This window comes from Gorilla gorilla, chromosome 3, assembly GCF_029281585.2.
Source record: "Gorilla gorilla gorilla isolate KB3781 chromosome 3, NHGRI_mGorGor1-v2.1_pri, whole genome shotgun sequence".
NCBI classification, from domain to species: domain Eukaryota; kingdom Metazoa; phylum Chordata; class Mammalia; order Primates; family Hominidae; genus Gorilla; species Gorilla gorilla.
This window is the reverse complement of record NC_073227.2, coordinates 45,479,033-45,506,342: the sequence shown is the minus strand read 5'-3', so window position 1 is coordinate 45,506,342 and position 27,310 is coordinate 45,479,033. Positions and strand designations below refer to the sequence as shown.

At 41.6% G+C, this 27,310-nt stretch overlaps 2 protein-coding genes across 2 annotated transcripts in view; both read right to left on the bottom strand.

Moving 5' to 3' along the window:
* The window catches only part of PGCKA1 (PDCD10 and GCKIII kinases associated 1), a 133,905-nt gene extending 119,164 nt beyond the window's left edge, over positions 1–14,741 (bottom strand). Inside the window, exon 1 of the mRNA XM_019025916.4 lies at positions 14,620–14,741. The gene's annotated coding sequence lies outside the window, so the exon portion shown is untranslated. The remainder of the gene's footprint in view (positions 1–14,619) is intronic.
* A 4,706-nt stretch (positions 14,742–19,447) lies between these two features.
* NWD2 (NACHT and WD repeat domain containing 2) overlaps positions 19,448–27,310 on the bottom strand; it is a 203,934-nt gene continuing 196,071 nt past the window's right edge. Inside the window, exon 7 of the mRNA XM_004038530.5 lies at positions 19,448–25,630. Coding sequence (XP_004038578.4) covers positions 21,698–25,630 — 3,933 coding nt within the window. The 3' untranslated portion in view covers positions 19,448–21,697. The remainder of the gene's footprint in view (positions 25,631–27,310) is intronic.

The window sequence follows — 27,310 nt, the reverse complement described above, 5'->3', positions numbered from 1 at the left end:
GTTCAGTTGAAATAAATTAATAAAACACTGGAAACAAACACACCAAATTTGCAAAATGGGAGGCAGAGAGCAGAATAGTTTCCTAGAGACAGCAGCTCATTTAGATGATGAACACCAGATGCCAAGTGGAGCTCAGTAGAGACAAAAGTGTCATGATTAGCTTCAGGGGAGGAGAAGAAAAGGACGAGGCACCAGAGGTGAGAGATCCTAACACAGCCCTTTGCAGGCTGGGGCAACTCCCTAATTGCCCTTGGGGAGCTACAAGGCAAGGGACAAAGTAGCCATCATTTCTCATTTCGGTCAAAGGAGGAGGTTTATATCACTGAACAGTGATTCAAAAGCCTCCATCTGGCTGAACCCCACAACATGAGGGGTTGACAATGTGAAACACTGCTCCACGCCCATAGTCAGGCCAGGGTTGGCTGTGTCTCTGTGAGATATGAAACGGTCCCTGAGACACACTCTGTGAAAAGGGACCTATGAGGATTGTAGGACCAGAAAGTGTTGAATATAGTTGTGGGAAATTACTGACATTATCAACAGATTAAAGTTGAACGGCCATGCCATTTCCTTCCGGAAGTTCAGGATATTGGTATTTTGTTGCAAGTGGGAAGGTACCTACTGACACGCCCTGAACCGAAAGTCCATTTCCCCAGCATAACCAATTAGGCAACTAACTTATTCCTACTGTATGTGTGAAAGACAGAGAGAGAACATGAGCAAGCTCCTGAGAGTGCTGTGTAAGTACAAACCACAAATGGGAGTCTTTCTTTTCCCCGAATTTTAGTGTTGCCTCAGATCTGAAATCTAACTGAAGCCTGTCAATTGTTGTACTGCATGCTTCACAATGCATGAACGTGATACTGGACACTGACTCTGAGTTCAAGCACAAATTTACTGGAGGAGAAAGACATATTTATTTATGAGGCCTTCCAAGTAAAGCCAAATTATTCACAGATACAGTGAGTGCTAGAGGAGACTTTGCTTGTAGGAGAAAGAATTCTAGACCACAAGCCAGTATATCCCTGGGTTCTAGTCTTGGTCTTGCTCTTAATTTAGGGTTATGTGACTTTGACCACCCCATTAGTCTTTCTAGACCTCAGTTTCCTCATGTGTGAAATGAAGGCGTAGAACTAAATGATCTCTAAAGCCCTTTTTGGCTCTAACAGTCTAGAAGATATTTGGAAGAGGGAGCAATCATTTTAGGACAGAGGATCAGAAGATTCCATGATAGAAGAAGGGCAGTTTGCTCTTCTGCAATGTCTGCTTTCCCTGACTACAAAAGTAAACATGAAAGTTGCAAAAACTCCAGAGTATAGAAATGTCAAATATAGTTTGTAAATGCCCCTATAATCTTCACTGTTATTTAAAATTTATTCTTCCAGCTATTTTCTGTTAAGAGCTAATTATAATCATTTCTATTTTATTAAAATGAAACACTAAGTGCATTTTTCTTCAACAGGTTTTTAAAAACTTACGACTATATCCTGAATATTTCTGTCATGTCATTACACATACATCTCATTTTTAAATCAGTGCAAAGTACTGCACTGTATCTACATATTGTACTTCTGTTTTTGAGATGGAGTCTCACTGTGTCACCCAGGCTGGAGTGCAATGGCGTGATCTTGGCTCACTGCAACCTCCGCCTCCTGGGTTCAAGTGATTCTCCTGCCTCAGCCTCCCAAGTAGCTGGGATTACAGGTGCCCACCACCATGCCTAGCTAATTTTTGTTGTATTTTTAGTAGAGATGGGGTTTCACCATGTTGATCAGGCTGGTCTTGAACTTCTGAACTCAGGTGATCTGCCCACTTTGGCCTCCCAAGTGCTGGGATTACAGGTATAAGCCAGCGTGCTCCGCCTACATATTGTATATGTTAATGATATATGGATTTTTTTCATCACAAACAATACTGCAAGAAAACTTGTATACCCAAGTCCTAATATTCAATCTTGACACCTCTTCCCTCACTTCCCATTTCTTATCCATTACCAGGTACTGGTGATCTTATTGACTATCCTAGGAACCCATCCACTTCTCACTCTATAATTGCCTCTACTTTATTCAAGAGGAGAATCAACATCTTCTTCTGCAATAGTCCCTTAATTGATCTCTTCTCTCCCAGTCTTGCCTTCTTCCTACACAGCAGCCAGGGATGCAAATCTTATTACTCCTCAATTTAAAACCTTCGATAGCTTCTCACTGTTCTTAAAATAAAGACCACCAACTATAAGGTTGTATCGTCTGCAATTTGCTAATTTATGGTATGTCAGCGTAGACAGTTTGGAATTTATGTGTGCTTTTAATCTGTGCTTTAGGATGTAGATTAAATGAGTTGCCCCAACAGGAATATATATTCAGAAATGAAATATATTTCAGATATTATATTTCATTTATATTATATTTCATTAATATTTCAGATCTATTTCAAAATATAAATATAATATTTCAGAAATGAAATATAATCAGAAGGCAGAGATGGCTTGTACAGGTATGCTAGCCTCATTATTTCCACTCAACACAAAGGACTTTATGAGTTTGCAAAATGGATGTTAGAAGTTATTTTTCCTTGGTGAAATCAGTTTTGTACAAGTGTGGACTGGCTAGAAATAGTGTAGTGAGAGGCACTCCCACTCTTGCATCAACAATGTAGATTACAGCAATCCAGTATCTTTTACCCTTCCTAATGTTCCTAGTGCTTGTTTCTGAGAAATGGCTCATTCAGTGGCTGGTTCAAAGCATTCTTGCTGCTTAAATTAAGCTCTTAGGTGACCTCAACTCTTCTCTTAGAAGAGTGTCACATTTGTCTTTCATGAACTTTCCATGAAGATACAGTTGGAGAAACCAAAAGAATAGAAGGAGGGGCTTCACCAAGCTTACAGGACAGGATGTATGATTGTTTTTATTCCTGCTTACTAATCAAACTTGGATTGTGAGGGTGAATCAAACCCGAGACCAAGTGTTGAGGCTGTGAGGATGGTTTCTTTATCCTCACCCACCTCCAAATTCTGGAGGTTTTAACATCCACTGAGAGGGACCTGGTAGATATGAAGGACCAGGTTAGCTGAGGTTGGTTTTTAGCATGTGGCCTGCAAGGCCTGCAGGATGAAGCTACTGTCTACTTCTCTTGGAAGTACCTCGTGCTCAAGACATTTCTCAGAACACCATCCCCCCAGGCCATATCAGCATGCCCTTCGCCCTCCCCTCTCTGGGGCTCCCTTTGCCGGGTAAGAGTCCACTCATCCTGTGGATCCCACCTGGACATCCCTTCCTCAGGGAAGCCATCCACACCAGTATGGTTATTGCATCAACACCTGTCTCCCACCGAGATTGTGTCCAGGTCCATTTTGTTCACCTTTGTATCCTCACCACCTGGCACAGTGCTTGACCTCTGCAGATGCTTGTTCAATAAAAGGGTATTTAGGTTTTATTCTACACATTGATAGAAAAAAAAAAAGCTTTTTGTGGCACTAGGTTCACTAATTGGAATGGGCCCTCCAGTATAAGAACATTTTACACTAATATTTTTTCAAAACTCCAATTCACAAAATGAAGAATGGAGAATATACTAAATATGAAAAGTGAGGCCACGGCCCTCTCTTTTAAATGCTATAAATGCCACCTTTGTTATTTTGAAAACTCTTCATGGAACTGAGAATCAAGAAAAGGTCACGTTCTTGAGCTTTAATTTCTCCATACTTTACAGTTTTCTTTAGTCTCCCTACTTATACTGTGATCATTTCAGCATGTAAATAAGTTCTGCTTTCTCTGTGAACTCCACTGTTGCTTCCTTTCCTCAAATTCAGTCCTTGGCATCCTCTCTGCCTCACACTAATACAAACATGGAATCGATTATAGGTTTTACCCTAACAAGTTCTTTACATGCTTGGGGTATATTTAGAAACATTTAAAACCATCCCTGGGCAGATATTTAAGCAGACAATTTCATAATGAGGAAATTTACATCTCTAGTTAGAAATTCAGGGGAAATCCCAAGAGTTTAAGCTTGAAAGTTTCCTGCTATTTCGTGTGGCTTTTATATAAGGTCAAGACGAGGGGAGCTGGGAGAAGGTGTGTGTAGTTTGAGCCCCTCCCTCATTCTTTCTTTCCATCCTGTACCTCCCATTCTGCTCTAGTCCAGATGTATTTTACATTTGAGAAAATGGGAGGCCACAGAGGCTGAGACTCAGATTATTTAAACATTTACTAAGGGCGGGCTGTGCTAGGTAGACACACATTAGAGGAAGTAGTTAGCGTCCCAGTTTTACAGATGAGAAAACTGAAATCCAGGAGTAGTTAGCGTCCCAGTTTTACAGATGAGGAAACTGAAATCCAGGAATTTTAAGTATTCCTGAGGTCCCACAACAAATGGCAGAGCCAAAATTCAAACCCGATGAGAGTCCAGCCCTCATTACCGTCTCTTCTGGGGCAGCCAGGCCTGACTCCAAGTGGGCCACAGCTTCTCCTCTTTTGAGACTTACACAAGAAGTACAGTGGAACAAATGGCTTAGTGATGGAAAAAAATACAACCCCCACACCCAGTTTCTTTCCAAAGGGCTCACTTAAACTGAATAGAGGGTAAGCACCTGCAGAGGTGAGTACTGATTTAATGCAAATAAATGTGCATATGATGCTGTCATCTGTGTTTGGGAGGATGAATCTCATAATTTCTGACTTATGGGCGTGGGTGTACTTGTGCCTCGCCTAGTCATACCTGCCATTAGGGGACCTACGATGTGCTCCAGCCGTGGATTCTTGAGTTTGTGTTTGTTAGCTTGTTTTGCTTGTTTGTCTAGTTAACTCTTAAAGGGCAATTGCCTGTCAAGGGTTGCAGTTTCAGTAATTTTATTCTCTAAAGCTATTTTAGTTTTTTTTTTTTTGGTTATATAAAAGTAACGCTCCTTTTGCCCCATTAAATCTTTGAATCTAGGCAGATTCAAAGGCAGAGGGTATTAAGAAAACAACTCTCTAGCTCCCTCACCAGTGAGCTGTGACTTCTCTATCTGCCTTTGTTTTCAGGCTCACCTCCCCAGAGCCACAATTTAGCCCTGTGCTGCAGCAGCAGTAAATACTTGTGTTTTATCTTCCAACAGAGAATGCATGGCATCAACAGTAGTGCCTGAACTCATTTTACAGCAGGGGGATCAGTCTTGGTGGGGCGTCTGCCTGGGCTGCAGTGGATCTCTTCCATTTTTACTATGTCCACCCCTAGAACACTTGGCTTCCTTTGCCAAAACCAAATCCTGGTGAGCATCATAAAACTTGTCAAGTTTAAAAGAGAATGCAGATAAATTGTAACTCCAATCTTGATGGTCTAGCCAATTAACTCTGTTTTATGATTCTCTTTGGAAATGACTATAGCATTAAATGCGTTTGTCACATGCCAGGTAGCCAGCAAACCAGGATTCAAACCCAGGTAATGGCGGCTTTAAAATGTGAACTCTTTCAACTTCCCTACACTGCTCACCAGTGGCTGGGAGACGCTGCCACAGGGAAAGGAACAGCTCTGAAGTGGTTGAGTGAAAAAGCACAGGACAGGAAGGTTATAGACATGGGTCCCAGCCCTACAACAACCTCCAACTTATGGGAGATCCTTTAAGAGGTCCCTTTATCTCTTTAGGCCTCAGTTTTCTTATCCATAAAATGAGGGGTTTGGACCACTGAAGACCCCTTCCAGGTCATGATTCTGTCATCTACTGACTTTTTTTTTTTTTTTTTTTTTTTTGATACTGAGTCTCGCTCTGTCACCTAGGCTGGAGTGCAGTCCAGGTTCATGCCATACCCTGCCTCAGCCTCCCGAGTAGCTGGGACTACAGGCACCTGCCACCAAGCCTGGCTAATTTTTTGTATTTTTTTAGTAGAGACGGGGTTTCACTGTGTTAGCCAGGATGGTCTCGATCTCCTGACCTCATCTATGGACATTTTTAAAGCCTCAGCTTAGTTGCTTAAGAAATAGGCTTAAAAATTGAATTGAAAAAAAATCAAAATCTTTTCATCATTCAAAGAAACAAAGAAATGGACGGCAAAATTGCTCACATCATTTGAAATTTGAAGTGTGGTTTGTTGCCATTGGGATCAACATATGGATTCAATGAAATAAGAAAATCAGGCAGGGGAGGAAATCAGTTTTTAATGAGGCATTTTCAATTTTCCATGAAATAATTACTTCAAACCACCAATATAAACTTTGAAGCATCGTTCTGAATTTGGCACAGTGTATATGAAAAAAGTCAAACCAAAGTAAAGCAAAGACTGATCAGTTTGATAATCTCCTCCAAAGACCAAATAGAAAACCTGCAAAGTGCTTTAGTTGGACAGATAGAGAATTGTGCTTGGAGCCAGCAGGCCTGGGTTCAAGTTTTGGCTGAATCACATCTCCAAGTCTGTGTCCTTAACTATGAAATGATCATCATAATCCTACCTACATAGATATCACAGGGTAGTTGGGAAGGCCTAATAAACAGAACTACATAAAGAACTATTTCATTACAAATAATCGCCTGCCAAAAAAATTTCCCCACTATCTACATGGACATATAGATTTGGAATTTAAATGTTTGAATTACCTCTTAGCAAAAGCTGAAAAACTGCTATAATGAAAAGGAATGGGGGAAGCTGCCTTTAAACAAACAAAACCACAATCACCAAAAAGTATCCTTCTTTTACAGTAGCAAAGAATTGCAAAGATAACATCCCAGCCTGAAGGTTGGGAAGCACAGTTCAGAACTTGACAGTCCAGAATCATGTTCACATTCTCTCTTTATTCCCTTAGAAGATCTGGCATCGAGTCCCATGGAAGGTGCTTTGAAATGCCTCCCAGATTGCATCCTTCTCCTCTATTTCTTCCATCTTTTCCTTGGTCTGAGTTCTCTTCACAGGACAGCTAAATGACAGCAAAGCCTAAGCAACAACCAGGGTCACTGCTGCCAGGCCAGCCTCAGTACTGCCCGATTAACCTTTCTAACAAAGGTTAGACTTCATCAGGCTCCACAGCAATTCCATCAGTCTCACATGACTTCCTTTTACTGCTAAAAACGCACCCCTACTCTAGTCCAGCAATCCCTCCACTTGCTTTCATACCTGTGGCATTGATTCCAGCCCAGCATCCAAGCTTTCACTGTTCTCCCTGCCTAGAAAGCTCCTCCACCCTCATGTAAAGGACCTCTTCAAGAAGAACTACAAACCATTGCTTAAGGAAATAAGAGAGGACACAAACAAACAGAAAAACATTCCATCCTCATGGATAGGAAGGATCAATATCTTGAAAACAGCCATACTGCCCAAAGTAATTTATAGATTCAATGCTATTCCCATCAAACCACCATTGACATTATTCACAAAATTAGAAAAAAAGCTAATTTAAAATTAATATGGAACCAAAAAAGAGTCCATACAGCCAAGACAATCCTCAGCAGAAAGAACAAAGGTGGAGGCATCACGCTACCTGACTTCAAAGTATATTACAAGGCTACAGTAACCAACACAGCATGGTACTGGTACCAAGACAGATATAGAGACCTCAGAAATAAGACCACACATCTACAACCATCTGATCTTCAACAAACCTGACAAAAACAAGCAATGGGGAAAGAATTCCCTATTTAATATGTGGTGCTGGGAAAACTGGCTAGCCATATGCAGAAAACTGAAACTGCACCCCTTCCTTAAACCACATAGAAAAATTAACTCAAGATGGATTAAAGACTTAAATGTAAAACCCAAAACCATAAAAACCCCAGAAGAGAATCTAGGCAATACCATTCAGGACATAGGCACGGGCAAAGATTTTATGATGAAATCATCAAAAATAATTGCAACAAAAACCAAAATTGACAAATGGGATCTAATTAAACTAAAGAGCTTCTGCACAGCAAAAGAAACTATCATCAGAGTGAACAGGCAACCTATAGAATGGAGGAAAATTTTTGCAATCTACCCACCTGACAAAGGTCTAATTTCCAGAATTTATAAGGAACTTAAACAAATTTACAAGAAAAAGACCAAACAACTCCATCAAAAAGTGGGCAAAGGACATGAACAGACACTTCTCAAAAGAGGAGATTTATGTGACCAACAAACATATAAAAAAAGCTCATCACTGATCATTAGACAAATGCAAATCAAAACCACAATGAGATTCCACATCATACCAGTCAGAATGGTGATTATTAAAAAGTCAGGAAATAGTAGGTGCTGGCAAGGCTGTGGAGAAATAGGAACGCTTTAATACTGGTGGTGGGAATGTAAATTAGTTCCACCGTTGTGGAAGACAGTGTGACAATTCCTCAAGGATCTAGAACCAGAAATACCATTCAACCCAGCAATCTCATTATTGGGTATAAACCCAAAGGAATATAAATAATTCTATTATAAAGATACATGCACATGTATATTTATTGCGGCACTATTCACAATAGCAAAGACGTGGAATCAACCCAAATGTCCATCAGTGACAGACTGGATAAAGAAAATGTGGCACATACACACCGCAGAATACTATACAGCCATAAAAAAGAAGCATGATCATGTCTTATGTAGGGACATGGATAATGCTAGAAACCATCATCCTCAGCAAACTAACACGGGAGCAGAAAACCAACCACCACATGTTCTCACTCATAAGTGGGAGTTGAACAATGAGAACACATGAACACAGGGAGGGGAACAACACACACCGGGGCCATAGGGAGGGCAGGGGGAGGAGAGTATCAGGATAAATAGCTAATGCATGCAGGGCTTAATATCTAGGTGATGGGTTGACAGGTGCAGCAAACCACCATGGCACATGTTTACCTATGTAACAAACCTGCACGTTCTGCACAGGTATCCTGGAACTTAAAATAAAATTAAATTTAAAAAAATAAGCAAAAATAAAAAATAAAAAAAGAAAGCTCTTCCACCCTCCTTCACCTATCTTAATACAAGTCATTTCTCCAAGCTCCCTTTAGTGCAGGGCTCTGCATTTACTGTGGTTATGCAATCACCTGGGAGATCCTGTTAAAATGCAGGTTCTGATTCAGTAGACTGGAGGTGAAGTCAGGACTCTGCATTTCCAACAAGCTCCCAGGTGGTTATGACGCTGCTGGTCCATGGACCTCACTTCGAGGACCAAAGCTTACTGGCTTATTGGAAAAAAATGGAAAAGGAATAGTTTTTTGAGATACATGGACATGGGTTTAAATGTCATCTTGATTAGGTTTTAGCTGTGTGACTAAGGGCAAATAACTTCCCTTGTATAATGGGAATATTACTTATTTTATATAAATGACGTGAGGATCTTTTGAGATATTAACAGAAACTATTCTAAATAGGGCTTTCTCTTGGCTCCCCTGAACTCATCACTTCATCCTCTATTAAGCTTCTCTGATTATCCAGTCTTACTTCTCTTTACTTGGAATTTTATTGCTTAAATAACATGTGTGCACACTGCAACCATATATAAATGAGACCATATGTTCTTTGAGGGCATAATCATGTTTGATATTTCTCTTAACATATAAATCAAGAAAAAGTTTTACTAAAGTTTAATTTTTTTTTCACGCAAAACTCTGAGCTGTATGATACTTAGTAATACCACCACCCTTCACTGCAGCATTATGTAGGGAGGCAGAGCTCCGTCGTGGTACTGAGCACAGGCTTTGGAGTCAGACACAACCAAGTCCCAGTGTTGGATTCATCACTCACCATCTGTCCTGCCTAATCCAGACTAATATGTCTGGTTCTCAGTTTCTTCACCTGTAAAATAGGAATTTTGCCTTAACCTTTAGTGCTATTGTGAGAATTAAGTTAGACAAGTTACATAAGGTACGAGGTGTATATTATAAATTGTGAAAAAGGCCATGATTCTCCATCCCTCCCTGAATCCATGCCATTTTCTAATGTAACATTGCAGTTCCTCCCATTAAAAAGTGGGGTCTATTTCTCCACCCCTTGAATCTGAGCTGGCTTCTCGAGTTGCTTTTGAAATAGACTGGAGTAGAAGTGAGTTGTGTCAGCTTGAACCTAGGCCTCAAGGGGCGTTGCTTCCATTCTCTCTTGCAACCAAGTTGAGCCAACATGTGATGAACTCAGGCTAGGCTGCTAAATCATGAAAGACGTGACATGGCCGATGGTCCGCCAATACTCAGAGGCAGAGCTGCCTTGGTGACCACAGATGCATGGAGGAAACTGGAAAAGACAGTAATTTGCCCACCCAAGCCCACCCAAACTGCTTATCTACAGAAGCACAAGCTCAATAAATGGTGGTTATTTTAAGCCATTACGTTTGGGGTGATTTGTTACACAGCAATAGATAACTGATACTGAATATATAAGTAATTTCTCAATAAACAGTGGCTATGTTTTGGACAATATTATACTTAATATAGAATGAGTTTTTCATAGTACTAACATTTGTGCTTTTTAGTCAGAAGTAGGAAGAAGATTAAACCAGGAATTGGGACTTTGAGATTCCAGTCCCAGCAGTTTTTCCAGTGGGCAGCTGTATGACTTTGGACAAATCATTTAACCTCTTTGAGACTCAGTTTCCTCATTTGTAAATTAAGGTGGTTAGACCAAGTAACTTTTAAGGTTCTTTTCCAGCTCTAAAAAGGATCAAGGGTCCTTTTTACCAAAAGGCAGTACTTCTTCCTTTCTAACAGGTAGTTTTGAACACAATTTAATGTTTTTCTTGTAGACTTAGGGTTTAATCACAGACCACCTTCACTGTATTGTCTTTGCTGCCTAGCATTTGGCTGTAACCACATTTCATGCTTATCACAAGAGCTGTACATTGAAACTATAAAGTAGATCTTGCTGTGGACCAGGAACCCAGGTAGCCAAGCTCATTAGGAATCAGAAATGAAATAATGCCAAATAAGTTCTAGTGGGAATCTTAAGTATGTGACTCTTAACAACAATTTGAAGGTGCAGGTGGAATTCTTTTATGCATTTCTAGGTTACAATACATATTCTGGAGGACGAAGGTTGTTGACAATCTGACCAAATAAAAGCAATACTACTTTACAGCTATACAGAATCAGATCTTTGTATTTATTGCATGTTAATAACCAAGATATATGATACTCAGTTATCAAATGAGGGAAAAAAAACACCAAAATCAAATGTCAAAACTCCTGTGTGTAGACATCTACTCTACAACTAGTGATCAAGTGAACAAATTTAAAATATATCCAAATACACATTGTATTAAAAAGCTATGCATGTGGCAATGAGTCAATAACCAAGGTGACTTTTGTTTGTTCACAGGCATTATGTATAGCCTCTCACATGTCACTAATACTCTTACAAATATAATACAGTCCTCTCTGTGACATATAGCAGGCCATGTTGTGGTCAACTGAAAACAATAAAAAAGAAAGGCTGTTCTACTGTCCATTTCCACTAGTGTTAAACAATCAAATGTCCGGGTGTTTTTACTCCCAGAAGGAGTTAAGCTAAATCAGAGAATGTGTATATAATATGAAGGCAACAGTTTACTTCAGCTTTGCCTTCAGATGTAGATATTTAAGTCTGTAGAAAGAAGCACTAGGTTGTTGAAAATGTGAAATATAATTGGCTATTTATCAGAAACTTTTTTCTGTGATTAAAAACCATGAGGAGCTCTAGAGGAACTAGAATCCACATGAAGAACATTGCAATGAAACATGGCTTACATTTATCTACCTGGAGAAAATGTATTTTGAAATGACATGTAAATTGACGTCAGAGATTCAAGTCAATTAATGGGTTCTTACAGTTAAAATCTTAAATACCAGTACTTCTTTAACTATCTTTCGAATCAGTTCACTTCTCTCTCTCCTCTAATTTAAATTTTTGCCGCAGCTGCCTTTGGTCTTGGTTGTATCTTTCCTGTTTCATTCTCATTGCAGCCTGCATGAACTCTCTAAAATAGAGATCTGCTGTGCTTAAGATCCTTCAATGGTTTCTCCCAAGATATTGGGATCTCTGAAGACAAGGACTGTGTCCCCAGAAACTCATCGACTATCTGGTGTCTCTGGGTCTACGCACATGATGTCTCCAAGGCCAGGTCAGGGTTTTATTAAATTTTGTAGAACCACTTGTACACTGAACAGAACAGAGTTCAGCACTTGTGATAAAGTTTGAGATACAATATTCCTTTTGTCATTTGTTAATATTCATTGCAGCTCAGGAACATCTTTTCTACAATGCCTGACAACACTGAGTCAGAGTTTTAATTTTCTGTTTCAGGACACATATTCATTGGCTTGGTGTTTTACGTATGTTTTAGGAAAGGATTATTTGATAATCTACAGTCCTGAAGATTTTAACTAACCTCTGTGGGACTATGATATTCTCGGGTGAAAAGGGTACAAGTAGATGAACGATTTCATTTTCAGTTTATTCTCTTAAATAGCAGTCAGAGTAAGAAAGGCTACAACTAGAGACACAGGATGGCTCAATGGTTAAGAGCAGGCACTCGAGAAAGACTACATCTGACCTGCACATAGGTGAAGACTCCAAGTCGGCTTCCCCTAGGATGACCCCTTTAACTCAACTCTTTTCTACACATCTACAAAGTCTCTCTGTAAGCATGTAATCTAATGACCAAAAAGAATGACCAAAAAGAAAATCTGCCTAATGACCAAGAAAGAAAAGCAGGACATAGGTACCAGTTACTATTTAACCAAGACTGTAAAAGATCCCAAGATTCAGGGTTATCAGAAAAATTGTGTAACTAGGGGAATGTGAAACACAGTCTAGGGAGAGGAAACCTAGCTACTGGGAGGCTGGTATTCAATTATTTGGAAACTGGCGTCTATTCCAAGAAGCACAGTGAATGGGCTTCCGGGCACCAAGAGCGGGCTGTTCTAGGAGGAAAGGGGCCGGCCCTACCTGTGCTCTGCCCTTGGGCTGCAAATGGATTCTGGCCGGAGCTTAGCCAGGTTGTATTTCCGGCTCAGAGAGGGTCTGGGTGGGACGTCAAGGGAATCATTCCATGTTTAGGATAATGGAACATGTTGAGTTGGTATGCAAGTTTTTGTCTTCAATCCCAGATATCCAAAAAGCTCTTTGAAACACAGGAAAGATTGTCCCTATTTCTCTTTACGTATCATTATCTAAATCTCCGGAGCCATTGAAGACCAAGATCATACTTGCTGAATAAATGCACGGAGCAGGATCAGAGGATAGACACAGAATGGGCCAAGAAGAGAAGTAAGCCACACCTTCCCTTCCTGTCTCAGCATCTGTTCCATTTCTGCTCAGTGACCCAGGCAGCTTGCTGTTAGCTGACTCTTCACACTTTAGGGAAATACAAATAACTCCAGAACTTAACTTTACCTTTGAGCTTCAAATTGTTTCAATTATGTACCTTGTTTCAATTATCTGCCTCCTGACAGTGTTTCACAGCTGGGACCAGTAAGGTGGTCTATGATCTTTAACATCTGTCTTATCCTTCCTAAAACAGTATCAACTGAAGGATTAAATGGGGAAGGGGGAGGGGTAGGCAGCAAATATAGACTCTATTATGTTTAAAAGCAGTAACCCCTTTCCATTTCTTTCTCATTCAACTCTCAAATGCTTCTCTTCTTTTCTCCAGATATTATTCCTCATAAGAGCTTGCTTTATTGCAACCACCAAGGACATCCACAAACCAGGGCAAGAAGGACCATCAGTAATTCTTTCCCATAAATAGTGACAGGAAGAAAATAAACGCCCTATTCTTCAATGATATGAACCACCTCTGGAGCACAAACTTCCTCTAAATTCACAGGGCAAATATCCATCATGGGGCAGGTATCTATGCTGCCATGGAAAGTAACATAAAATGTACTAAGTCATCACAGGGAGTTTTAATTTTGTTTTTAAGGTCAATTGCCATGCTGGGGTAAAAAGCATTGATCCTTGCCTTTTATCACCGGAAAAATTCTTCACCAGTACTTTGTGAAAATCTCGCCTCATCAGGGCTGCCAAGGTCAATGCAACCTAAGTAACCAAGCTGGGAGATGCTTGCCTAATTATTAAATATTTAGCAAACAGTTTGTGACTATTTAACTGTTTGCACCTGGCACCCTCTTTTCACTACGTGAGGCCTCCTGGCACCCTGACCTCTTCCCCCACCCCTACTCACCGCCCAGGCCGCCAGCACCCCTGGGGGGCAAATACCGGGACCCAAGGGCATTTCAAAGAAACAGCAGAGGTCACATTCCATTTCCTTTTTATTAAAAAACATACTTAAAATGGGGGAGGAGGGCACAGATCTAAGGTAAAATCTGTTGCAGTTTTTTCAAGTTCGCATGCACCGTTGAAAGTTCATTAGTTAGGGATTTAAAAGCAAAAATGTTTCACACAACCAATTAAACGCCAAGCTTTACAAACGCCTTGGTCTTTGGTTTTGGGAATCTGTAAAAGTCCGCCTCCCACCACCCGAGTTTTGCCCCTTTTAGAGCCCCTTTGTTGAATTACGTGACTTTTCCCGAAGTCATCAAACTTTGAATTGCGTCTCTAATTTTTTTTTTTTTTCAGGGCAAAAGCAAATCAAGAAATTAAACTTAAAAGTAGGCGACTCGGAGAGAAGTGAGGGAAAGCTCGCCCCAAAGCCAAGTTCCGCAGGACTAAAGCCCTCTGCGCGCGCGGGGCGGGGGATTGTCCCTACCTGGGGCCAGACGGCGGCGGCGGCGGCGGCGGCAGGGTCCCGGCGCCCATGGCTTCGCCGGCCTCGGGCAGCCGCGCCGGGAAACGCTAGCGGCTCCGCGCTGCCCTGAGCCCGCCGAGCTCGCAGCGGCCGCCCCAGCGCTGTCATTGGGCCCGCGCGTCACGTGGCCCGGGCTGCGGGTGAGCCTTCCCGACACGCGTAACCCTTTACCTGCACGCCCCGAGGATGCGGTGGGGCTAGGGCTCGAAACCCTGGAGTACGATGTCCGACATCCCCGGGGCCGGGGTGGCAGTCCCGGGCTCACTGAAGCAGAAAATCCACGCGCTTGTTGGCCTCTGAACACAAACGACCGCGCCAACCGCCTGCCATCACGGGAAACTCCGTGGTGCTTACTCCAGTGTTGCGCTGGAGAGAAGGGAGCTTCCTATGATCAAGGGACTGGAGTTCGGGGATACACAAAACAAATGCACCCGCTGGCAAATAGTTGTGTACTCCCAAACCCCGAGAACTTGGCATTTTTCAGTTTCCTCCTTATTTCTGGCATTCGCCGCCTAGACTTGCTGTGAGTTCCATGGCCAGCCCTGTATGAGCTACATGGACCTAGAAACAGCGGGGGCGCCACCACCACGATAAAAACCAGGGAAGTTGCACACACTCGCCTGCACCCTAAAGGCCCCAGTGGGAGTTCAATGAACTCCTGGTTCCCCGTCCCCTCCTCACCCACTCCCCCACCATCCCTTTCTTTTCCTGAGGTCTTAGGACGTTGGCCACAAGACTGCATCCAATCTACTGAGTTCCACATTCGTAGCTGTTACAATCCATATACCTAAGGCGGGTGGACAACTGACTCTGCTTAAGGACTGGACATTCTTTTCACCTGTGCTCCAAAGCGAATGCTGGGCTTGCCAAAAAAAGTGTTAAGCAACTGCGCCACCTAGCTTACCCTCTTCTCTCTTCTTTTCAACTCATCCAGCAAGAGAATAAAATAGGATATTGGAGAGGCATCTGGACAGAGTATTATCTAAGGATGGACACAGTGTCCTTGGGTTTTCAATGTATCTACTTTAATGATTCCAGCCCCATTCACATGATATTTGCCAGGCTTTTGAAAATTTGAAGACTCCATTTTTTGAATCCTTCTAATTTTGCAGTGCTGGGATTGCACACTGTAAAGTGGTAGATTTTTGCAGGAAGTTATATGTGGTTTTACATCCTTTGTCACAATGAACGGCACTCATGTCCAACTTATAGTCGACACTTAATTGTCTACAGGATATTGATACATTTATCAAGTAGGTTATCTGTCCAAAAAGGGGTTGGTATTTGTATTGGGTTTCATTTTATTTATTTATTTATTATTATTTGAGACAGGGTCTGGCTGTTGCACACAGGCTGGAGTGTGATGCGATCTCAGCTTACTGCAACCTCCTTCTCTGGGGATCAAGGGATCCTCCCACCTCAGCCTCTGGAGTGCCTGGGACTACAGGCTTATGCTACCATGCTCGGCTAATTTTTGTATTATTATTATTATATTATTATTTTTGTGGAGACTAGGGTGGGGGTGGGCTCTCCTTAACTTGCCCAGGCTGGTCTTGAACTCCTGAGGTTAAGCAATCCGCTCACCTCGGCCTCCCAAAGTGCTGGGATTGCAAGCTGAGCCACCGCGCGCCCAGCCTGCCTTAGATTTTAAAGTGCAGTTCCTAGACTAATAGCATCGGCATAATCTGAGAGAATGTAGTAAAAATGCAAATTCTTGGGCCCCACCCCAGACGTATTGATTCAGAAATAGTTGGGGAGGGAGGGTGAAGAAATCTGTGTTTTAGCAAGTGGTACCTACTCCAGTTTGCACACCATTGCTCTGAATATGCACAAGTAGCTGGCGAAGTTCCCCTCATCTATTAAATAGTAAGGGCTGGCATTCTATAAAACTAGAGGTGCTGCTTTTATTTGTATCTCTAGATTACCGGTTTTATGTAATCTGTCATGTTGATACACTGAAACTGAACCCTCCATGTGTCCATACAACGTGTAATCTGTACTTCTTGCAGATCTCTTGGAATGCCAAATTGAGATCTGAGGGGCCCTTGTAAAACATATGGAAGAAAAACCTATGGTTTCTTGATGCACACCAGGGTGAAAACACCATGATTCACTTCATTTTTTAGGTGGGCCCATGTTTTCACTGACATGTAAATTGTTCCCAGCCAATGAGTCATGAAAGACAGGAAAGCTAATTTTTTTGAGTGGATTTATCAACATGGTTCCAAATTTGTAAAAGAGTTCTAAAAAACAAACAACATTAAAAACATTATGGTATCCATTTATGTTATAGCCCAAAAAACTCCCCACACCATATTAGGCATTGCAGTAAGGGCTCCTGAGAAAGAAAGAACTGAGTGGGTTTTTATTTGAGTTTTCTCCATGGGATAGATAGCCTATTTCTAATGGGCTAGATGGATGTCTTACTTTTAAACTCTCTAGGTCCAAGTTTGTTTTGTGATTTTCCCCCACTTTCATCCCCTGTTCACTTTACATTTGTAATTCTATCTACTCAATTTCAATTGGAACTGGAATTATTTGAGTTTTCCCTCCCCTTCATCAAACACCTCTATCCATTAAGCCCTGAAATAAATCTTGAATTGCCCCTACTCTAAGCAGGTTCTAAGATCAGGTTCTAACACTTTCTAACTGAGATCATGGCCATGGTCTTTACTGGTCTCCCAGCTTCTGATCTCTTCCATCTGAAAGCCATCTGACAAAGTAACTGCCCTTCCCCAAAACTTTTTTTCCCAGCTCCCTGTCGAAACCAGCGCAATTTTCCAACAAGCCAAATGCCCATAGCACTGAAGCTTGAGAAACGTACACCTGCTGCCTGTTGACCAATTCCTCTTCCTTTTTTTTTTTTTTTTTTTTTTTTTGAGACGGAGTCTGGCTCTGTCGCCCAGGCTGGAGTGCAGTGGCGCAATCTCAGCTCACTGCAAGCTCCGCCTCCCGGATTCACGCCATTCTCCTGCCTCAGCCTCCCGAGTAGCTGGGACTACAGGCGCCCGCCACCACGCCCGGCTAATTTTTTGTATTTTTAGTAGAGACGGGGTTTCACCATGTTAGCCAGGATGGTCTCGATCTCCTGACCTCGTGATCCGCCCGCCTCGGCCTCCCAAAGTGCTGGGATTACAGGCGTGAGCCACCGCGCCTGGCCCAATTCCTCTTCCTTAACCCTCCCTAATTCCTGTTTTCCTATAGGAGGTTACAGTGAGATGCTAGACACCTGCTGCCCTGCCTGTTTTCTCCCCCCATATAAACCCCAACTTCAGCCAGGGGAGATTCAGATTTGAGTCTTGTCTCCTGTCTCTGGCTGATATCACCCATAATAAAGCCTTCTTCCCTGACAATACTCATTGCCTTAGTGATTGGCTTTCTGTGTAGTGAGCAACAGGACCTAGGCTGGGCCCCTGGCTTTCAGTGACACTACTGACTACTGAATAAAGTCTAAAATCCCAACAGCATTTGAAGTCGCCTGAAATATGCTTCAACTCCCATTTTTGCTCATGCAGCTTCCTTTACCTGAAATGTCTCTCTGACATTGACAGCTAAGTCCTAATTATTCTTCTAGCCTCAGCTCTATCTCCTCTGGGTCAACCTTTTTGATATTCAGGTAGCGTTAATTGCTCTGCTGTAGTGTATCCTCAGCACCTGGCTCTCACTCTTACTAACTTTGAAATCAGTCTCATCTGGTTTAGCTGTGTCTCTTCTAGACTGTAGGGTTCTGGATGGCAGGAGTCATGCGTGACTTTTCAAATCGTTCCAGGATATAGCATAATGCCTTGGGCATAGCAAGCATACAGTGTTGACTGTTGTGTTCTTGACTCTAGGAAAGAAGATATTTAAGCAAACTCTATTTATTTGAAATGCTTTTTTGCAAATATTTATTAACTTCTCTACATTTTCTTTGAGAACTAAAAGGAGAGGGGTTTAGCCTTTTCAACCTAAAGATATTACCCTTTGTAAGTAATGGAATTGTTTTCAGTGGTGGTAAATTTTGAACATGTTAGTCTCAGCCATGTGATGCAGGCAATAAGCCAGAATAATTTATTTTCGTAACACATTAAAGTTTCTCTGAGAACAATTATTTCATGACAACTAGATACTAGCTTTCAGATTATTTCTTATGTATCATCACTTAAGCCCACCAATACTCCTCTGTTTCTGTTTTTTAAAAATATTTTTTGGTGCGTGTGTGGATTCTCAGATCCAAGAGGCAAGAGATGGAAGAAAGGGCATGTGGGAAGGCTCCCCTTGGTCCTGCTCGTTCGCGCAAAGGGAATTTATGAGAGAGACAACTCCTCAGTCATCATCCTTCTTCTCCTTCCTCCCATCCTTCTATTAATGAATTCATCAACTATTTCTGTATACCTGAAAAACCTGAGAGTTTGCAGCAAATTTCAGTGATCTTCAGAGCTAGCCCAGTCTCCCACCTGCAAGTTAGAAAACACCTTGTAGGTCATTATTGATCTCTAAGTGCCTACTAGATACTAAATGCTCTATTTTGATGTACTTTGAGAAAGTTAAGGAAAAAGACACTGAGAGTGCACTGAAATCTTGTTCAGCTATTCTCCCTGGACCCCTGTTTCTAGGTTTCTTTACCTATACATTTGGAATGCTAACAGTACCTACTTCACAGGGCTGTTGTGAAGTTTAAATGGCTTAGTACATGCAAAGCTCCAAGTACAGTGCCTGGTGCAACATAAGCAGTAAGCATGAACAGTTATTATTATTACTGAAGGTCTCTAATCACATCTGCCAAAAATGGAGAAAAACAGCACGCCAATCTAAGTAGTTTATCTTTTATTCATACAAATAATACATACACAAGACTGTATATTGTTTGAAGACTGAAATAATTTTCTAGTGTAACAACTCTGTAACAAAATTTAACTAAATGTAACATTTATGAAAATATAAATCTCTGATTGGGTAATTCTTCCCAACGATACAAAGTTTACATAAAAACATTCAATATGAGCTATCAGTTGCAAACAAGTTAGGAAAAATCATTCAAGTCACTTGTATACTCTATTGGCTTTTACATAGAACATTCACATACTACATTTAATCCATCTAGGCATTTAATTCTTAGAAATGTGTGGCATGGAGGTTCAACTGATAATGACAGGAATGAGAATGTGTTGCCTAAAGAGCTCAAAAGCATAGACTCATATAATCAACTCCAGGTGATCTGTATGTGGTTTGCCTTCTCTGGGCTACCACCTCCCTGGCTAGTAGCTAAACCAGAAATAACATACTGAAAAACATCTTTCACTATGGAGCTGGGTATTTTTATCTGAATCACATCTTTGAACGCTTACATGTTAAACTGCTTTCCAAGGGGAAATACAATTGACCTGGATTCTCTATGGGTTACATGAATTTATTTTTCCCATTAGCATCAATAATCATGATGTTGCTGAAGTTTTTCTTATACTGCTTCCCAATGTCCCTATGAGGGCTACAGCAGAAACTATCACTACCTTTATTTTGCACTTCACAAAAACAACACACTGATGAAGTTAAAGACCTGTCTAGGAATACACAATGAGTTTATGGCAGAGCTGGGCCTAGAGCAAATCAATTCCTTGTTCATTATTCTAGTAAAGTGTTACTTCTCTACTTTCTAAGAAAACTAAACTCAACCAAAAGTGTGGATACCTTTTGAAAAGTTATCCAAGGACATGCCGTAAGGAGGATATGGAAGAAAGAACAATCATCTTCACCTTTTGAGATGCAATGTTTTCTTTTAAACAGGTGAATTAATTTAAAAAATATTTAATACCATTCCACGGCTTCTGCTTTGAAATGGATAGGACTATAAAAGGCTCAGAAGAGTCCTCAATCAGGAAGAGTAACAGATAAAGAAGCATACAGATGGTGTGTAGAAGTAAGAAAGTGATTACAAACAAGGACAATAAAGAACTTTTGGACACCCTTAAGATTTATGGAATATTTTAGCACAAAGACAGGCATATTCAGTTTATCCCAGAGTATTTGGTCATCTATCTGCATTTTACACAGGAAAGAGAAGGAATGTGAGTAAGGCAAACGTCATCAGTATCTCAGAGATGGCATGTTGAGAAAGCTTGCTTTCTATGAAGACTAACTGCAGGAATTTAGGGAATATTTATGCTTCCATACAACTGACCAAATAGTACAGACTTCTGTTAGTACAATGATGGAAATGGACAGGTGTTTTGACCAGGTTTGTAATGCCCTTCCTGTAATTCTTCTTTACACCCAGCACAAATATGCATTTCAAAAAGATGCGAAAAGATTGTTGTTTCTTATTAAATGTGTTCTTTTGCAACCCAGGAAATAGTTTAAAAATCATATATTCTGTTATACAGAAACCCTCGCATGCAATTGTTGCAACTGTATTTTAATAAAGACTGACTCTCATGTTCAGTAGCCCTATGATAGTGGTAGTTAGTTCTTGTCCCAGTCCAGTCCACAGTCTCATGTTTCAGGTCATATCTCTCGGGAAACTGGGAATACACTTAGGTATTTTTGTTACATATTTTGCACCTTTAGACCGTTCACTGCAGACTAGGTGTACACAGTTGTCAGGACTGTAAAATGTAAAGAGAGATTAAGGCTGTGTTTACTTATCACACAATCATTTGAAGTCAAGCAGCTCTTTGTCTTCATGATTTCAGCTGATTTTTGTAGAACTAATTCCCATCCAAATGATCTGTATATAACTCTAGCCTCTCTCATCTTAACCAGTGGGATGTATTATGCTGCCTCACCACACAGCTAATTTAAAAACTTTTAGCCTCTGCCTTTCAGATGAAGTAACCATTTAAATACTACTACTAGAAATTCTGACATTCTGGATACACTTTGACAAAAAGACCACACCCAAGACTAACCTCCTATTTGTCCATTTCATGAACATCTTAATAAAACACTGGAATTCCAGCATCGCTCCTGCCTTTTAATAAATGAATAGTTTATCATTTGGGGCACATTTTTTTTCCCTTCTGTACTTGGATCACATATTTCTGCTTAGCTGGAAAACATTTTGTCAGTTATCAGGGGCATAGCTGTGGCCCCTGGCTTCTAGGGCCGAGCATACCCGCTCATAACAAGAGTTGTGTTTCTTGGAGGGTGTTGCTTCATTGGACTCAGTAGAGTCACTAACTGTGATGGGGCTGTCTCTTGCAAAGACCTCAGTGGACTCTCTCCATAAGCAATCCACAGATATTTTAAAACAATAACTGTTACACTTTGGCCTGGAGGTGTGTGTTGCATTGTTGAAAATTTGTCTGCTATTTGAAGTGGCAATTTTGATTTTCAGTGCAGCATCTACACGGTCTACTACCGTGTAGATCCCTATACTCCCATCATCAAAGCCCACAATGATGTTCAGGTGCCTCTGGGAGAGTGCAAGGAAAGTTGGTGTTTTGTAAAGGGAACAAGCACCGATATTTTTGCCATCTGCCAGTCTCATTACAATTAAACTGAATATTGCACCATTTTCATCCTCCTCCTCCCCATTTCGGAAACAAATGTATACCAGGTAGCGACCATCCCGAGACAACCTCTGCCGCCAGATGATCCCAGAGGCGTGAACCACCCGCAATTTACCACTGTATAAATCTAGCACATTGATGTTTTCATCTCCCCTGGATATAATGCCTAGCTTTCCATTGGGAGAAATTTCAAAGTCCTCCAGATTTTTCAAGAAGTTGTTTGGAAGTTGCACGCGCCGACAGATCACTTCATCTGTCAGACTCCAGATGTTCACAGTCTCGGCCGATGTGATAAACACGATGATATCAGGACAGTCAGGGATTAATTTAAAATTCACGATGGTGGTCCCATCTTCACAGCAAAATTTCTTGGTGATACTTCCTGTCCAAAGACTGACTGCCAGCACTTTGCTTTTAGTCATTCCCACCACGAAGGTATTTGCGGAGGTAATAAAGGCATTCTGCAAAGTGGTCAGAATGTTGCAGACCCTGTGGCCTGTGGCGAGCCTCCAAACCCTGGAGGCATTTTCCTCACAGAGCGAGACCACAAACTGGTCATTGTGTGTAATCAGCAGCTGAGATATTCTCTGCCCGTTAATTCGAAAAAGGTTTTCACCACTGCTGGTGTGCCAGACATACTGGCTGCTTTTGTCATCTGATGTCACCATTATATCTCCAGTGGATGTTAACACACAGTGTTCAACTATTCCTTCATGCTTGAATACTGCTTCGATGAAGCCACTGCTGAAGTTCCACTTATGAACACAATCAGATCCATCCAGGGAGTAAATGATTTCCCCTCTAGCAGGCAACAACAGACTTTGGATGGGTTTTCCAGTCTTATCTATGTTGGACATAGCTGTGATTATATCTATGTCCCAAATGGAAAGAACACCGCTGGTTGATAAAGACAGTAGCATATTGTGGTGACTGGATTTCACTAACTTAACAATGGAACCTGAGATTTCCTGCAAGCTTGCCATACACTGCCCTGTGTCCCGCCTCCAAAAAAACACAGCTGAGGTATTTTCCATGGTGGCGATGATACAATCTCCATTTTTAGACAGCACGGCAGATATAAAGCGTTCGTTGTGCTTGGCTCTGAACTTTTCAGCCACCTTCCACAGACCAGTATCTAAGAGCTCAATGCTGAGGGCTTTACAGATCAGAACTGCACTTTGGTCTTCTGAAAGCTCAATGCTGACTACCTCACTGTCTTCTCTTCGGCAATCAAAGTCATCAGTCAGCTGGGGGCTGGAAATGTCCTCAGTATTCCAAACAGAAAGACTTCCTTCACTGTCTACCATGACCATTTCCTGAGCTGTGTCCAAGATAAGAAGGAACTTCACAAATCCACCTGAAAAGTCTGATGTCACTGTACATAACTTTTCTCCACCCCCTAAATGAAATATGGTGGTTGTGTTCAGGTATTGGCCACAAAAAGCATACAGACCATCCAGGGAGCACTGGACGCACGTCACTTCATACCAGCAGTGGAACTGGTAAAGCGGCCATCCATACAGCAGATCGATGACAGTGACATCTTTGCTGGCTTCGAGCCATGCAAGGGCGTGGTTGGCGGACAGTGTAAATCCATTGATGTAGGTGGTGCTGCTTCCATGCTTGGTCCCCTTGATTTCTACTTCAGACAGGAGACAAGAATTGACATTGTCATAAATCAACAAGGTGTTATTTGTTGTAGCCACCACAAGGTACTTTTCATCACTGGTGAGTTTCATGCCCAGGATGACAGACTGGGCTGTGGTGATTTGCCTGAGTAGCTGTCGAGTCTCTACATCCCAGGTGCTGATGGAACCATTTTCTAAAGCTGTGAGGACAGTGCTGGGGTTACAGGTAGGCAGGATCTCTGTGACATGCAGGTGACTGGATGATAAGGGAAGACGCTCTGGGCTGTATGTCACATCCATGGATGAATGCAGTGGTACAATGGAGCAATATTTGGGCCCATCTTTGTCACACTCTAAAAGAAGATGTCTAAGTTTGGGCAGGGAGCTTACAACAGGCAGCAGTCTTTGCTGAAGCTCTGCTGAAAGGGAGCCGGGAAATGCAATGACCTTGTTTTTGATGCTGCGGAGGGTGTTGGCCAGGAACTTCAGCTCCTTCTCTTGCGAGTAGTTGTAAGCCAGCTCAATGTCTGAAAGCACTTTGTCAAACTGGCCAATTTTGATCATGGTATAAAGCCAGCTGAAGTTCATGATGATGCCGTAAAGCAGGTCATCGGTTTTTCCACACCTCGTCAAGTGGTACAACAGCTCAGACATTTTCCGATGATTGACGAAAAAGATGTCAGGTTCCAGGGGATTACACTGGAAAACCCAGGGCTGGTCTGGAGCCTGCCTGTCAAAGGAAGCCTGTTCCATGAAGTGCTTTTCTTCCTCCAGCAAACTTCTGTTCTCCAAGTCAAGGCAGCCATTCAAGTAGGGGTCCTCGAGACAGAAGGCTTTCCTCCTGCCCCCTGACCAAACCCCCAGAAAATAATCTGCTAGGATGGTGTGCATTTCACGCAGGTCATTGTCATCCTGCAGATATAGCTTCTGGGCTATGAGCTGCAGGTGTCTGTTGGCCCAGACTAGGAGTGTGACATTTTTCACATGTCTTTCTATTAGGTATCCACTGAGACCCTCCTTGAGCCTTGCAATGTATAAGTAAGGTACTCTCAGGGGATTGCTGGGTCTGGTGTTTTCATTGAGCTCACTCATTACACTGTTGTCTAGGGCTAACACATCCTCCAGTTCCATTTCACTCAGACCCATTTTGGCCATGGTGATGTAACCAAGAGCCCTAGAGACCAGTTTCTGACCACACTTCTTCTCCAAGGACCAGAATAACTGCTCTATACTTTCATGAACGGTGACAGAGAGGGAGGATTCATCGACGTCTTTGTGAGATCTCCAGTGTCTCACCTCCCTGAAGGTCAGGTTCACAAACATTGGCAGTGTGCACTTGGATAATGCATTGTTCACATAAATCTGCTGGCCTGATGTGACCTTCCTTTTGACGCGCAGCAGCTGGTGTTTGAGGACCTGGCTGCACATCTTCCTGTCTCGGGGAATCAGCTCGATGTAGTTGTCTTCTTCATGGATAAGGCACCTTAGTTTCTGCAAGATCCCATGTTTGTTGGGCAGTGTGGAAAGGACTATCCGGACAAAGCGGGGCAGGTGAGCTGGGAGCCACCAAAGCTTCCTGGCATCATCATTCTCTGAGAGCTGCTCTAGTGCATCGAATATTATGACTAGAGGTCTCTGCAGTGAAGACTCATTCAAAAGATTTATAAATAAGTCACAGAGGTCATGGATCTTCTTAGGGTAGCTTTGAACCAGACACCGGTAGTTAACTGCCAATTGTTCACAAACACTTAGAAGGAGAGTCCTAAGGTCAGAGCTCATGTCTGTCATTCCTAGAAATCTCACGATGACTACTGGGTCAGATTCTGGTCCTGTGTCCTCATGTAGCCAGCCATAAGCCTGAAACACAAAAGTGGAGTTTAGAATGGTAATATGTATTCACATGGTCATATGTGATAACATTGCCTCTCTCCAGAGCTCAGACTTCTGGTCACCTCTGCTGTGCAGGAAATAGCTTAGGACCAAAAATTGGAAAAACCCTCTGAGAAGGCCAAAGAACTGCCATGAAGCTTGTGTACCAAAATCTACAGGTGAGACCCTCAGGATTACCCTTACTGAGTGTACTAAAGTAGCAATAATAGTATTTTTCACTCATTCGGCAATATTTAGCTTGTATTCCAGAAGATACAAGGTGTTTCATGAATTATAAATATAGATATCTAGTATGGTCAGCTTTGTATCACTGAATGAATACCCATTTCCTGGTGCAGTTGTTGGCACACAGTAGGTCCTTTGTAAGTGTTTAATGAATGGATAAGTAATGATTTACATATTATATTAAGTTAAATATATGCATTAATTGAGAGCATATAATGTCATATATGGCCTGACCAAATTTCCAATTAATTAGAAAGCAATAAAAATATTCAGTACTGAAATTACTTTGAATATAATCTTTTATGATTTAGAGATAATTTTATGGTGTTATAGGGTCATAATTTTGATTATTATTTATCTGTTATAAAATCCACAGAATGGTGGTTAAAAGAGCTTTGTTAAACGTTGTGCTTTGTAACAGATAGTTGATTTTATATACATGCAGCCATCAGTCCTCACATTATCTCTCTGAAGGGTAGATGAGATTACAGTGTCATTTAATAGGAGAGGAAACTGAGGCCCAAGCTGGATAAATGACTGCTCAGAGTTAAATGGTCACCAAGAGACAAAGCTGGAGTAGAAGTCATACCTGACTTTTCATTCTCTCATTTCTTAAATACTCTGTGGTGTTAAAGGATAAAATATGTGAGGAGCCCACTAAGTTTAGTCTTTCTGTTTTGAGAGGTCACTATAAGAAGAAATATGCCCAAGGCATAAAATACTCCAATGAGTATTTTTAGGAAAATAAAGTCTTTCAGTTATCCTTGGAATTTACCAAGGATATGCCTGAGATAAGGAAGAGTGATTTTACACATTAGGAGGTAAGTTTGTGAACTTTGCTTCCTCAGGAGAGATAGTTCAGGTTAAGGCATGAATAAAATTAGAAAGATTTATGGAGGTCATTTTTATAAGCAGCTGTTAAGGAAAATAAACATTTTGTTGCTGTTGTTTAGCCTCAACCTTTGAAGCTGATTTCAAGGAAGATAATCGTGTCATTCAACAACTATCCTTTGGTGGTAAATCTGAAAACACCGGTTTGTTTCTACATTGATTGCTTATGATAAGTATAGGCATCCTCCTCCGTCCTCCCAGTCACATGTTGCTGAACATGTGATGTCTGTAGAGAGCAGCCCTACCATCACAAACTCATGGTCATGGAAATGTTGGGTGACACATGAGATAAAAATGAGATATCTATCTGCATCCTCAAAGGGACATGAGGTCACAGGACAGTACAGGTTGTTGTTTACGGTGAGTCAGACATTCCCCAGGAGAAAGGTAAGTGAAGCGCAGGCAGAGGACCTAAAAAGAGGCACAGTTTCTTGGAGGACCCGACTCCTGGATAGTCAATAGACAGACTCAGGCTATTGGACAAAATATCCAGAAGAGCAAGAGCTCAGAAAGCTGTTCCTTAAACTGACC